Source organism: Chiloscyllium punctatum, chromosome 6 (assembly GCF_047496795.1).
Source record: "Chiloscyllium punctatum isolate Juve2018m chromosome 6, sChiPun1.3, whole genome shotgun sequence".
In the NCBI taxonomy this organism is placed as follows: Eukaryota; Metazoa; Chordata; class Chondrichthyes; order Orectolobiformes; family Hemiscylliidae; genus Chiloscyllium; species Chiloscyllium punctatum.
This window is the reverse complement of record NC_092744.1, coordinates 25,894,933-25,909,735: the sequence shown is the minus strand read 5'-3', so window position 1 is coordinate 25,909,735 and position 14,803 is coordinate 25,894,933. Positions and strand designations below refer to the sequence as shown.

General features: G+C 41.7%; 1 protein-coding gene across 1 annotated transcript in view; it reads left to right on the top strand.

Moving 5' to 3' along the window:
* The window catches only part of LOC140478632 (scavenger receptor cysteine-rich domain-containing protein DMBT1-like), a 110,438-nt gene that overhangs the window by 7,883 nt on the left and 87,752 nt on the right, over positions 1–14,803 (top strand). The window contains exons 2-4 of the mRNA XM_072571850.1: positions 7,296–7,568; positions 12,200–12,511; positions 13,262–13,572. Coding sequence (XP_072427951.1) covers positions 7,296–7,568; positions 12,200–12,511; positions 13,262–13,572 — 896 coding nt within the window. The remainder of the gene's footprint in view (positions 1–7,295; positions 7,569–12,199; positions 12,512–13,261; positions 13,573–14,803) is intronic.

The following is a 14,803-nucleotide window of genomic DNA, read 5'->3' as shown; positions in this document are numbered from 1 at the left end:
TGACCATTTTTAATTATAGATTTACAGCATTATTTTTCTACATCTTCATCAATTATATGGGAAACATAGTTGGTGCTTAGAGTCAGATTCAGATTGCAGTTGGCTTTTCAATATTGGTGACTGGATATGACATTGTGGTATCATATTCCACTCCTCATTTATTGAATTTCAGGAGCTTTCTGAGTTTAAAAATTCCAAAGATGTATGATCTTCTGAATGAAGAACTTACTCCTCATCTCAATTAAAAATTCTCCATTCTTCTTCTGAGATGATGTCACCTGGTTCTATACTCACCAGCCAGGGCAACATCTTATCTACATTGGCCCTGTATTGTGCTGTCACAGTTTTCAAAGAGTCAGAGATGACCTCTGCTTCTTTGAAAGTCCAAAGAATCTAAGGACAGAATCCCAAAATCTGCCTAATAAGTCAGTACTGCCATAGAGGAATTGGTAAATTGTACCCTATTTCATTTCTTCTGTAGCATGGGTGTTGTTCCTTTGGTAGGCAGACAAAAACTGAAGATAGTAATGTAAGTATAGGTGACTATACAGTAGCAACCAAATGATTTTTGCTCCTATACTTAACTTCCCTTGTGATGTGGGTCAATAGTGCATTTTCCTTCTGACTTCAAGCTTTTTTTGTCACTTTCGAATAAAGACCATTTCGCTATCAACACTTCACAATAGCCAGTGTTCAAGAAGTCCATCTTTTTTCTGTTTTTCTTGTGAAATAACATATCTTTTACTGGTGTAGACAGAAGATCAGAGAATAGGAAACTGGTGCAGATTAAAAACATTTCCTTTGTATTTACCCTCATGGAGGATGATACTGAAAGATTTCCCAGAAATGGTAGGGTACTTTGAAAATGGAATGTTGAAGAAATTAGTATTAAATCAGAAGAATTCCTTCACTTCCTTTCTTTTTGCCAATCTTTACTAAATGATGAACACCCTTGAGCATTCAATTCTCAGTTTTACTCACCCTGGAATCTTAAATAATTAAATCATACGGTTCTCCATATTCACGGCTTCAAATCATTAACCTGGCCATGAATGCTGTGTGTATTCAGAATGCATGTCTTCAATTGTCTTTTTCACAACCTGACTGTAAGAAATATCTTCTTAAACATGGTCTGTCAAAGAAATTGCTGACTATTTTCTTTTCCAATAATCAGTTTCTCTTATCTTCATTTTGAGCTCTCAGGATTCCGTCAAAAAGGAAGTTAATTTAAACACTGGCCAGCAGCAGCAAAAAACGTTTCAGCGAGGATAGTTGCCTTGATTATGATACAATGCACCTACCAATGTTATACAAGTCACATCTGCCCGAGAAATGTTGTCCCAATGCCTCAAAAGCTGGATGCCTTTAATGGTCCATCAATTCTCTAGCCAAACATTTTTAATTGCATGTGATACCGAATGTAGTTGAGATGACTGCATTCAAAGTCCTCTCTTTAAATCTCTTTCCTCGCTAGCTAAAAATCTGTGTCACAGACTTCATCTCTCTTCCTACCTAATAATGTTGGAACCAAGATGGAACATAACCTGTTTGTTTATCCTCCATAAGAATAATACCCTGAAGTCTCTCTGTGCCATCCTTGCGCCTGACACCTTGAGAAAACATAACATTCTAGTGTGTAAGCTGCAGTTTCAGGAATACCGGTTTTTCCCATACACTGTCATCATGGCTTTTCTATTCTTCTTTCCCCTTTTGCAGCTGAGCCACCTATGACGACAGTGACTTGGCTCTTTCTGGATTCTGAGTCAAGATTAAAGTGGTGCTGGAAAAGCACAACGGGTCAGGTAGTATCTGATGAGCATTAAAATCGACATTTCGGGCAAAAGCCCTTCATCAGTGATCACGATTCCTGCTCCTTGGATGCAGCCTGACCTGCTTTGCTTTTCCAGCACCACTCTAATCTTGACACTGATCTCCAGCATCTGCAGGCCTCATTTTCGCCTCTTTCTGGATTCTACTGACTAATTATCATCCTCATCAGTACCCAAATGCAAAACTGTTATTAAGTAAAACATGATCAGTAGAATAACTCTGCATTATGCAGGGCTTTGGTTTGTGATCAGTAATTTGCTGATTTTTAGGTGGTTCAAACCATCCCCAGTTCCCTGGATTTGACACTGTACTTATTTAGGGAATGTGAATTAAAGACAGGTGTTTCAGACAAAAGAATCACTGTGTTTAGTTAAATACAAAAAAAGTAAGTACAAGTCAAACCTATAAACAGTGAAATTGACACTATCAATTATACAGAGGACAGCAATGAAAAACATGATTAAATAAAACACAGATTTAACACCTTTCGAACCGAAACTGCAGTTTTAATCACAGAAACTTTAAATAACGAGAGGTCATGCTTTCAAGGAGAGAGGTGGAAAGTTTAAGGGGGATACATGTGGCAAGTACTTCACACAGAGAGTGGTGGGCGTTTGCAACACGTTGCCAGCAGAGGTGGTAGAGGCAGGCACGGTAGATTCATTTAAGATGTGTCTGGACAGATGCATGAGTAGGTGGGGAGCCGAGGGATACACATGCTTAGGAATTGACCGACATGTTTAGACAGTACATTTGGATCGGCTCAGGCTTCGAGGGCTGAAAGGGCCTGTTCCTGGGCTGTAAATTTTCTTTGTTCTTTGTTCCAGCTTCCGAATCTTGGGGTCCCTGCAGTTCACTACCTGCCTTTCCCTTATTGCTAGCTGGGTTTGAAATTTTGGCGTCTTGGCGGTTTAAGGTCACCACTAGGGAAAAGCTCAATTTTGAAGAACAGATGGCTGTTCCCACTTGCCGTACCCAGTGCTTTGATGAAGACTTCAAATTGTGCAGGCCTTCAGTCTGGGTTAAGTCCACTGATGCGTTAGTATGAGTATTGGATTTATCGGGTGAGTGCGAGGTTTTCCATACCTTCTGTTGGTTTTGCAGGCCTGGCTTTTACCTCAGGACTTGTCTGAGGCGTTGTGGTGTTTGCCAGGTCAATAGTTTCCGGAGTGAAATAATTTCACAGAGGCCAAGTCCCGTCACCCTTTAGTCACTAGTCACCCTTTAGTCACTAATATACAACCCACTGGCTGTGGTTAGCCAGTTTGGAGTAAATTTTCAATTGAGGAGATTCTCATCGACTGGATATATTGATCAGCCAAGGCTTTCCTGATTGACCCAGGTTCACAATCCTAAACAAGTACTTCGTAGTTAACAAGGAGAAAGTGAGGACTGTAGATGTTGGAGAAACAGACTTGAAAAGTGTGGCACTGGAAAAAGTAAAGCAGGTCAAGCAGAATCAGAGGAGCAGGAATAAAGAACAAAGAACAAAGAAAATTTACAGCCCAGGAACAGGCCTTTCATCCCTCCAAGCCTGAGCTAATCCAAATACACTGTCTAAACCTGTCACCCAATTCCTAAGCATCTGTATCCCTCTGCTCCCAAACTACTCATGCATCTGTCCAGACGCATCTTAAATGAATCTATCATACCTACCTCTACGACCTCTGCCAGCAATGTGTTCCAGGCACCTACTACCCTCTGTGTAAAGTACTTCCTCTTAAACCTTTCACCTCGCAACTTGAAAGTATGACCTCTTCTTGTTGAATCCTTCACCCTGCGTAAAAGCTTATTTCTATCTACGCTGTTTATATCCTTCATGGTTTTGTAGACCTCAATCAGGTCCCCCCGCCCATCTCCTTTTTTCCAATGAAAAGAATCCTAACCTACTCAACCTCTTTTCATAGCTAGCACCTTCCATACCAAGCAACACCCTTGTAAACCTTGTCTGCACCCTCTCCAAAGTGACGACCAGAACTGTACACAGTTTTCCAAAATGTGGCCAAACCAAGGTCTTCTACATTTTAATGTGACCTGCCAGCTCTTACACTCAATACCCAGTCTGATGAAGGCAAGCATACCATATGCCTTCTTGACCACTCTATCCACCTGTGCAGCAACCTTCAGGGTACAATGGACCTGAACTCCCAGATCTCTCTACTCATCAACTTTTCCCAAGGCTGTTCCGTTTAAAGTATAATTTGCTCTCGAATTAGACTCCCCAAACTGCATCACTTTGCATTTTTCTGGATTGAACTCCATCAGCCACTTTGCCACCCAACTCTCCAGTTTACCTCTATCCTCCTGTATTCTTTGACATCCCTTATGCTTTCTGCAGCTCCACCAATCTTCGTGTCATCTGAAAACTTGCTCATCATACCAACAATGCCCTCTTCCAGATCACTGATGTATATCACAAACAACAATGGCTCCAGCACTGATCCCTGTGGAACACCACTGGTCACCTTTCTCCATTTCAAGAAACTTCCTTCAACGACTACTCTCTGTCTCCTGTTGCTCAACCAGTTCTTTATCCACCTAGCAAGAACACCCTGTACACCATGTGACTTCTCTTTCTCCATTAGTTTACTATGGGGAACCTTATCAAACCCTTAATAAAGTCTATGTATATGAAACCTACAGCACTTCCTTCATCTATCAACTTGGTCACTTCCTCAAAGAACTCTAAGTTGGTAAATAACGATCTCCGCTGCTCAAAACCATGTTGCCTATCACTCATAAGCCCATTCTTCTCCAAAGTTAAATAGATTTTATCCCTCAGTACCTTCCCCAGTAACTTTCCCACCAGTAACGTCAGGCTCACTGGTCTGTAGTTACCCAGAATATTCCTACTGCTCTTCTCGTACTGGGGGACTACATGAGCAACCTGCCAGTCCTCCGGCACCTCACCTATGTTAAGGATGCTGCAAAAATATCTGTTAGCGCCCCAGCTATTTCCACTCATGCCTCCCTCAGCAACCTGTGATAGATCCCATCTCATCCTGGGGATTTGTCCAACTTAATTACATCTAGCCTCCCCAACACATCTTTCCTGCTTATGTCTATGTGATCCAGAGTAATCAAACTTCTATCTCTAATCTCAACATTCATCATGTCCCTCTCTTCAGTGAACACTGATGCAAAGTAATCATTTAGAATCTCAACTCATTTCTCAGGCTTGACACACAGCCTTCCTTCCTGATCCTTTCATGGACCAATCCTTTCTCTTGTTACCCACTTGCTTCTTATATGAGAATTAAAAGCTTTGGGATTCTCCTTTATTCTGCTCACTAAAACTATTTCATGACCCCTTTTGACCTGCTTGTTTCCTCATTTAAGGCGAGTTCTACTTGCCCAATATTCTTCCAGGGCCCATTCTGTTCTTAGTTGACTGGACCTTATGTACGCTTCCAGTTTCCTCTTGGCTTGTACAATTTCTCCTATCATCTACGGTTCACGAATCTTGTCTTTCCTATCCTTTGCTTTCAACGGGACATGCCTATCCTGCACTATCTTTGAAAGCCTCCACATATCAAATGTGGACTTCCCTTTAAATAGCTGTGTCCAATCCACAGTTCCCAGTTCCTGCCTAATTTTGATATAATTGGCCTTGGTCCAGTTTTGTACATTTCCCTTAGGACCACTCTCAACTTTGTCTATGAGTATTCTAAAACTTATAGAATTGTGATCACTGTTCCCAAAGAAATCCCCCACTGCAACTTCAAAGAGTCGACATTTTAGATGTGAGCCCTTCATCAGGAATGTGGAGGGGTAAGGGACTGAGAGAAAAATGGAGGGTGAGACTGGGGCTGGGGGGGAAGGTAGGTGGGAGATGGTTATGATAGGTTGGGATTTGCGGAGATATGGAAACTGGTGAAGTCAATGTTGATGCTGTGTGGTTGTATGGTCTCCAGGCAGTATTTGAGGCGTTCTTCCTCCATTTGGTGGGTGGCTTTGATTTGGCAGTGGAGATGGGCCAGGATTTGCATGTCCTTGGGAGAATGTGAGGGGGTGTTGTAGTGGTTGCCTCAAGGTGGTGGGGTTGTTTGGTGCATGCGGACCAGAGATGTTCCCTGAACCATTCGGCAAATTGGCACTCTGTCTCCCTGATGTAGAGGAGACCACATCCAGAGCAAATTCTGCAGTAAATGAGGTGGGTGGATGTGCAAGAAACTCTGCCAGAGTTGAAATGATCCTTGAGGGCCTTAGAAGGAGGTGAAGGGGAGGTGTGTGCATAAATTTTGCACCTTGTGCAGTGGCAAGGGCAGGTGTCTGGTGCAGATGGTGGGGAGCATGCACCTAACAAGGTCAATCTAATCCTATTGACTACTTGGAGGTTGTCAGTTCTTAGGTCTTCTAGTTGTGGTCAGTTGCCATTGGTTTCCCTGGCATAGAACAGGTCTATTGTTGGTAGGTGTTGGAATTGCTGTGGGGATCCCCTTCCAGGGATAGCTCTTGGAAACAGTCATTGGAATTAGCTGTTGGGGGAGTAGCTCTCAGGGATCCCCCATCTGGAGATAGCTGTGGGGATATCTCCTTCAGTTGAGTTCAGGGCCTGCAATTATATTAACTGCACGCCTCTAAGATTCGTGCTACATCTCTGCTTGCCATTGTGTGACTGGTTCTTTCTTTAAAGTCAGTTGGCCTTCAAATAGTTAAGAATGGATGTGAAAGTATTTTGATTGAAGTTGAGTGTCCAGTAAATGTATAGGTATTCCATACTGTATATGTTGACCAGTCTGAGGTGTGAAAGATAGTTTCAATCTGGAGTGTAAGGTTTGGTTGATTGTTCTCTTGGAATAGAGGTGTAAATTGGAATTCCGGGCAAAGCAATGGTTCCAGTCAGCTACTTCTTTGTCTGTGTATTTTTCCCGAGCTCAGCCAAGCTGCTCCCTTCCAGCTTCACACATTATCCCAGTGGTATTGCATGAAGTTGCAATGGGACCCATGTATTTAGATTACAGCAGATAAAGAGAAAGCCAACTCTACTAGAGCTACAGCAACCCAATAAAAACCAGCAAATTAATGAATTTATTACGACTGCTTTCCAGTGGTGAAGTTATCTATCTGTGTATAAATTTGGCACAAACTTCAATTTTACTTAAACAGTAAATTTCACTTCAATGGTACCTGCAGACAGGACTAGATTTGCAACAAGATAAAGAGCCTCATAATTTCTTCCCTCAGCAAACTCTGAGCTTCTCACATAGAATAAGCTACACTTGCTCCAACAAGAGTTCCAACAGATTTTCCAAAGCAACTCCCATTCTTTCACTGTGGCACTGCTGTGTTTCACTGGTATGGTAGATGAGAATATGTTGGATCACCATGATATATTTCTTCTAACATTTCTCAGTTTTTTTCTTATTTGAATGATTGCTTTTGTACACATTTTGAAATTGAATGAGAAGTCTATCCAAATGAATATAAATCCACTGAAAAATGATCATTGTTCTTGGACAAAGGAAAAAGGAGACCACGGTTAATTGGTGGCAATGATACCTGCTCAGGAAGAGTGGAGATAATGTTTGATGATACCTGGAACACAGTATGTGATACCTATTGGGATTTACAAGATGCAGCTGTGGTCTGCAATCAACTTGGTTGTGGGGCTGCAATTTCAACTTCAGGAGGTGCATACTTTGGAGAGGGAAATGGGCCAATATGGAATTATATCCACGTTTGCACTGGCAATGAAATCCGTCTAAATGACTGCCCAATTGCATCCAGGGGCCACCGTGAGTGCACACACAGAAATGACGCTAGTGTCATCTGTTCAGGTAGGCATGAACTCATTGCCAAATACCAATTAGATAAATAATTATATTATTACTTATTTGTGAGTAGAAATGTGCAATAGCATGTTCTGCTTAAATTGCGATATATCTGCAACCAAGATGTCAGAGTAACTCGTTACTTTTCAATTTATCTTTGTTATCAGAAGAAATTGAAATGAATCTATTGAACTTTTGATGCGAGGGGCCCAACCATGAATCTATGTCAGCTGGGTGCATTGGATATAACACTGACCAGAGTTCAACTAATTTTAAAAGCAATATGCTATATGCTAGGTTGATGTGAGTTTGCCCCAATGAAGGAGGTGTTGGTAACTCCGCCACAAGTAGGTGTTTATAACTCGTAACCCATATTAACACACATATTGTGTGCCCAAGTATTGTTTTTTTAAATTTATCATTCGGAATTGAACATACAGAGTTTAGACTGACAGCACACCTGGAAAATGGAAACCATTTTGTGTATCACTTGTTGAAAGCGTATGTTGGTGCATCCAAATCTTCCAAGTGTTAAATTAGGAAGAGACCATGCAGTAACAAAAGGTTTTTCTCTCCTTGCAATTAAAGAGTGATTGTATGTGCATTTTGATATTGTGAAAGGAAATGATAACATTGAGAAAGCTTTTATTTTGATGCTGGTGCCAGAATCAATGGAGAAAGGGACATAGAACTAATATCGCTGTAAGGCCATTCAGGATAAAATTTAAGAATTCTTTTTTTAAGGCATTGAAGGAGTTTTGATCTTCCCCACTCTTCTGTCCATGATCAAAGTAGAATTGGATGCCAGCGAACACAATAATTTTATACATGAGGCCAACCATTATTGGCTACCCAGAGATACTAGGGCACATGGAACCAAGACTTGTAGATTTAAGTCAAACACAAATCTACCATGAATAATAATTAAATGATAGAATGTTAATTAGAGAATGAATGAAATATTTTAAATCGGTACTTTGTTTGCTTACTCAAATTTGTTTGCTTAATCAGTCAAGACCTCATTAATTCTGGGCCCTTTTTGTAGGATGTGGAAAGTACACATGACTTGATGTTACTTTCCATAAATGTTCAAAGAAAATGACTCTTCCAGTGAATGATTCCAGTCCATATTATTGACTCAGTTAACAGTCTACCAAATTTCAGTCTAATCTGAGTGTATTAAAAAACATTCTGTGTTGATTTCTTCAATGTGTACAGTGAACTTTCTGTCTCTGCCATTATGACGGAGGGTGCTTGGCCAGTTGTGAATATCTAGCCATACAGCAGGTAATAAAGGAACAAATACATTGCTAAATCTCTCTACTCAACTCATTTGCACCTATCAATGGCAATATTGGTCACTGTAAATACAATGGACTGCTTATTGTGTCAAAATGCAATCTTTGCATAGAGGATGCCCTCAACGGCACTAAATTGGTTCATTCCAGTGCAAATCTAATATCTCAAGACTGGATATCCATATGGAGAAAGTGATGACTGCAGATGCTGGAGGTCAGAGTGGAAGAATATGGTGCTAGAAAAGCGCAGTTGGTCAGCCAGCATCTGAGGAACAGAAGAATTGAGGTTCTGGGCATAAACCCTTCATCAGGAATGAGGCTTGTGGGTCAAGGGGGCTGGGAGATAAATGGACCATTTCTCTCCCAGCCTGACCGGCTGTGCTTTTCCAGCACCACACTCTTCGACTGGATATTCGTAAGGTGCTATTAGCTATAATAAGCAGCAATGTTTCATTTCACCACAAACAGTAAACTCCCTCATAACAGATTAACCCCTGTAGCCTTGTGAAATCCTGTGATGAATTCTGGAAAATTAACCAAAAACCTATGACAAAAACATTTCACTTGGCAATGATGGATGTGCTCAGACCACAACAATAAAAGGAAAAGGTGAACACATATGCAAGTATGTACCACCAGAAGGGCCCTATAGATTACCCATTTTGGCCACTTGGTGGTGACTCTGTGAAACTCATTGCTGCAGGGGCTGTGGAAGTGAAGTCCTTGAGTGCATTTAAGAAAGGGATAGATAGGGTCTCGATTAGTAAGTGAATAAAGAGTCACCAGGAGAAGGCAGTTGAGAAATAGACCAGCTATGATCCCATGACAGCCCTGACTCTATGAACCAAATGGCCTATTCCTTCTCATATTATATGGTCATAAGAGATGAGACCCCCATCCCCTCATCATTGGACATCCTCAATCATGATGTGCAAATAATAATGCGCCACATCAGATTGATACAGAACAGGTCTGTTATCCCAAAGGTTCATTGCAACAATTCATCAAAGCTCATTGATAATGTGGGATATAGGTAAAGCGCTGTTACTTCTGCAATCATAATTGCTTATGCAAGGTAAATGAACTCACACCAGGTGTATAATTGTTTCAGCTAAGAGCTGAGTTAACAAGAATGAAAACTATCTGAAGAAAATATATGGTTACTTTTGCATTAGCTAAAATGTGCATACAAGAATGAAATGTGCCTGCAAACAATGGTAGATGTTACAGACAAATAAATAAGGTGCTGTGAGGGAAGGGAGTGTAGGTTAAGCTAAATATGCTTGTACAAACAGTAGTTATAAGCATCTGTTTCCCGCTTCTGCAAAATCAAAAACAAACCACAATCAAGAGGTCATAAGGCTCAGAATGGATGAAGAATGGGAGGAAATGTTACAAACAAGGGAAACAGATGGCAGTGAAGGAGGATATATAACAATGGGATGTGGTGATGTGGTGAAATTGCCATAATCAAAGTCGGATGTGGTGAAATTGCCAAGCAAAACTTGTACTTTGTTGTGCACAAGGCCGGATAAGGCAAGAGATAAACAACAGTCATGGGCGCAGCATTGAGAGAAGTGGGAGATGTGGGCAGCACGGTGGCAGTGGGCGGCACAGTGGCACAGTGGTTAGCACTGCTGCCTCACAGCGCCAGAGACCCGGGTTTAATTCCCGCCTCAGGCGACTGACTGTGTGGAGTTTGCACATTCTTCCCGTGTCTGCGTGGGTTTCCTCCGGGTGCTCCGGTTTCCTCCCACAGTCCAAAAATGTGCAGGTCAGGTGAATTGGCCATGCTAAATTGCCCGTAGTGTTAGGTAAGGGGTAGATGTAGGGGTATGGGTGGGTTGCGCTTCGGCGGGACGGTGTGGATTTGTTGGGCCGAAGGGCCTGTTTCCACACTGTAAGTAATCTAATCTAATCTAAACAGGAGAGGAGCAATGGAATAAGCGGGGGAGGAGTTAAAGAGAAATGAATTGTATATAAGACACCACGCTTGCAAGCGTATAATAAACAATACTGCTTCAGATCTTGTCTCGGACTGAAATTATTGAAGTGAGTGGGTTCCATTTCCCACAGATAACTTCCAAGTCCAAGACATTCGTCATTTACGGAATTAAATGCAACAGCTGCAGGAAAACACTAACACCAACAAATTTCCTTTCAGCTCGCACACCACACATACCAACCTTGCAGTACAGTTGTACTCCTTCAGATCCTGGAACTCAGGTCCCGGATTTTCCCATGGCTTGCCACTTCAACACACAATCCTGCTCCCATCCCCACATGTCTGTCCTTGACCTGCTGCAATGTTCCAGTGAAGCTTAACGCAAACTGGAGGAACAGCATCTCATCTCCCGCCAAGGCACGTTACAGCCTGCCGGTCTCAACATTGAATTCAACAACTTCAGATGATTATCCCATCTCGACCCCTCTGTTTTCATTCTGCTCCATCATTTTATTTCATTTATTTTATTTATTTGTAATTTTTTTCACTGTTCTGTACCTCTTATTTCTTAACTTTCTCTCTTTCTCTCGCTCCCCACTCTCTCATCACCTTTTCCCTCTCCTCTTCCCCCTTTGCTACCCTTCTCCCCTGTTTTCCATTTTGCTTCACCCATCCCCCACATATTTTGTCACATAGCACTGGCTTCAGCCTTGGTCATTCACAGCTCCTAATCTCCCTAAAATCTCTCTATGCACTATCATTATCACCTCTTTATTGCTACCTTTGCTTCTGGAGCCATGACTCACCTTCTCTCAGCCCAGTATGAATATTTCTCCCTTTTATTTAAGCTTTGACAAAGGGTCAGTTAGACTCGAAACGTCAGCTCTTTTTTTCTCTATTCAGATGCTGCTAGACCTGCTGAGATTTTCCAGCATTTTCTCTTTTGGTTCCTGGAACTCATTCCCTGAAAGAGTTATGTCTTTACCTGCAGAATAGGATTGCAAGATTCATGGAAGTCGCAAACCGTCACCAGGCCTCCCCAGCGGTAGCTACATCCCTGAAAAGAATAAAATAGTGCAACTGACAACATGCAATCTTTTATCTTCCCCGCTCGGAAAGACCCGGTCCGTTTGAGCACAGCAGCTCTGACTGAGTTTTTTGAAACATTAATCTTCCTCACGATCTCTACATTTCAATTACCGGATACTTTCTATTCCTGCTTTCTATTCTCTGTTCATGAACTGCGGGGAATAGATAAATCGTGCAATAACATTAATGGTCATAGCTTGTGTTCAGTTGCTGTCGTTTTGAAACATTGCATGAACGTTGATTATAAAATTACGTTCTTACAGGTGAAGATTGGCAGTTACGATTGGTGAACGGACAGAGCATTTGCGAAGGCCGTGTGGAGGTTTATTATGACGGTGTTTGGGGGAGAGTGACTGACACTCAGTGGAATTTGAATGAAGCAGAAGTAGTGTGCAGACAGCTGAAGTGTGGCTCTGCAATAAGCATTTACAACCACCTGAAGTCTGGGAAAGGCAGAGGACCGACCTGGATCAGTAATGTCAGGTGCAACGGGAGTGAACCCTTCCTTGGGAATTGCAGTTTTACAAAAACGGAGCAGTCATCAATTGGAGATGACGTGGGAGTGGTGTGCTCTGGTATGACCTTCTTTATTTCCTCACATGTAACCATTGTCCTGCTGCCAGCAATGGGATAAAGACCCTCAGGGTCGATAATAAAGCTAATGCAATATTCAAGAGAAAGTTATGTTGTCACACGGTGTCTCGAACCACAGGGTAGGTCTGCGTATTGTTTCGTGAAATGGAAGAATCCACTTGCAGAAGAGATAGAAGGAGCTGAAAAAAGGGAGATTGGTTCAGATGATGAAGACTGGAATAGCATTGCAATGATAGTTCGAACCGGTTTTTTTTCTGTGCCATAACTATCCTGCATTAGTTATGAAGTGAGCAAAGAAAGATTGACAACATTTTTTTCCCACGGATGTTTCCTTTCCATTGGTCTCGTTTTGTGATAAGTGCGCCCGAATATTTCACTAATGTAATTTAGGGAAGTAAACCTCTAGTCATGTCCAACCGGAACATTTCAACTCTCAAACACACTGGGTTAATTACAGTGCCTTCACCACAACCTACCCAGCCAATCAACAGGACCATTTTCTTTCAGACCGATTAAAAAAAACTGACCTGAAATATGATACCCATGTGCAGAAACTGGATTTTAAAATTCAGAGGCTTAATTTCTCAAGCAGGCTCAGATGGAGTTGAGTTCTATAAATTAAAATAATAAAATTAGTCATACACATGATCATTTGTATCACTGTAGTATCTGTGTTTTGAGGAGTTGCAACTGATAATTCTCAGCAGTTCGTTTTCATTCCTGTCATTCAGATCATATTCAGATAAGACTGGTGGATGGTGGAAGTGACTGTGCTGGAAGGGTGGAACTTTACTACAATGGAAGCTGGGGAACTGCATGCGATGATTCCTGGGATTTAGCACATGCCCAAATTGTCTGTAACCAGCTGAAGTGTGGACAGGCTTTAAATGCAACAGTTTCCGGTTGGTTTGGTCCAGGCATGGGGCCTGTATGGTTAGACTGCGGATTGAATGATTCTGTTCTGTGGGAATGTCTGGTGGAGCCATGGAGTGAGAGCGACTGCAATCATAAAGAAGATGCTGGTGTTATCTGCTCAGGTACCATGTCTTTTGAAATATTCACCCTTTCCAGTCCTGACAAATGGAACTCTTCAACAAACCTGCACATGGATTGATATTCACATTTTACTCCTGGTAATTAATGAATAATTCAATGTTCGGCCTAATGATTAACTTAGGGAAAGGTCATTGGTTCACTCCCATAAAGATAACATATATGGGAAATATCAGACAGTGGAACGCCTTTTAAATTATATATTTTTAAGTTAATTGTCCTGGGGGTGCATTCTTTGAATTTATTTTTAAAAAGTCATTATTTTTGAACGGATGTTTAAATTGCACAGTTGATTTGAACAGTTCAATGAACTGAACAAAAGGTTAAAGTTTGATCCTGAACATTCTGTCCTCAGCAAAGGTCTTAGTTTGATTCATGTGCACTCCACCTCAATGAATTGTGGGATAGTCATGATGTTGCGGCCCAATCACCACCCTCATCTGCTTCGATAAGCTCATCCTCACTTTGAGTAATGTCTCCTCTAATTCCTCTCACTTTCTTCAGAACAATGATGTGGCTATGATTACCGGCATAGGTCCCAGTTAGACTTGGCTCTTGGTGGGATACATGGAACATCTCTGTTCAAATTCTACTTAGGCCCTTCACAACGCTTTCTTTGAAAAATCGATGACATCATTGTTCTACTTCCTTCTCTCATTCTGAACTGGAAAGAATTATCAATTTTGCTTCCAATTTCCACAATGCTGTCACCTTCAAGTGGTTAAGTTCCAAAACTTCCCTTCCCTTCCTTGACCACTCTCTTTCCATTATTTGGGGTGGGGGTGGGGGGGTTGCTACTAATAACCATTACAAACTAATCAGCTCTCACAGTGACCTGGACTAAATATCCTCACATCCTGCTCTCTGTAAGGATGCCATCCTATTCTCCCATTTTCTCCATCTATGTTGAATCTGTTGTGATGATGCCACCTTCCACTTGTGGCCCTCAGAAAAGCCCACTTTTTTCCTCAACCAAGGATTCTCTGCTATTGGGGTTTACAGAGTCTTTAGCCATGCCCGGTCCATCTCCAGCACTCTGTCCTCATCCTTTCTCCTCACTCCTACAAAAATGACACGTCCCCCAGACTTCATTTCCCATCCCACCATCCTCCACGTCCAAAGGATTGTAAGCTGTCATTTCCATCACCTCCAACAGGATGCCACAAAAAGTCATACTTTCACCTCCTCTTCTATCTCAGCTTCACAAAGGTACCTTTGCT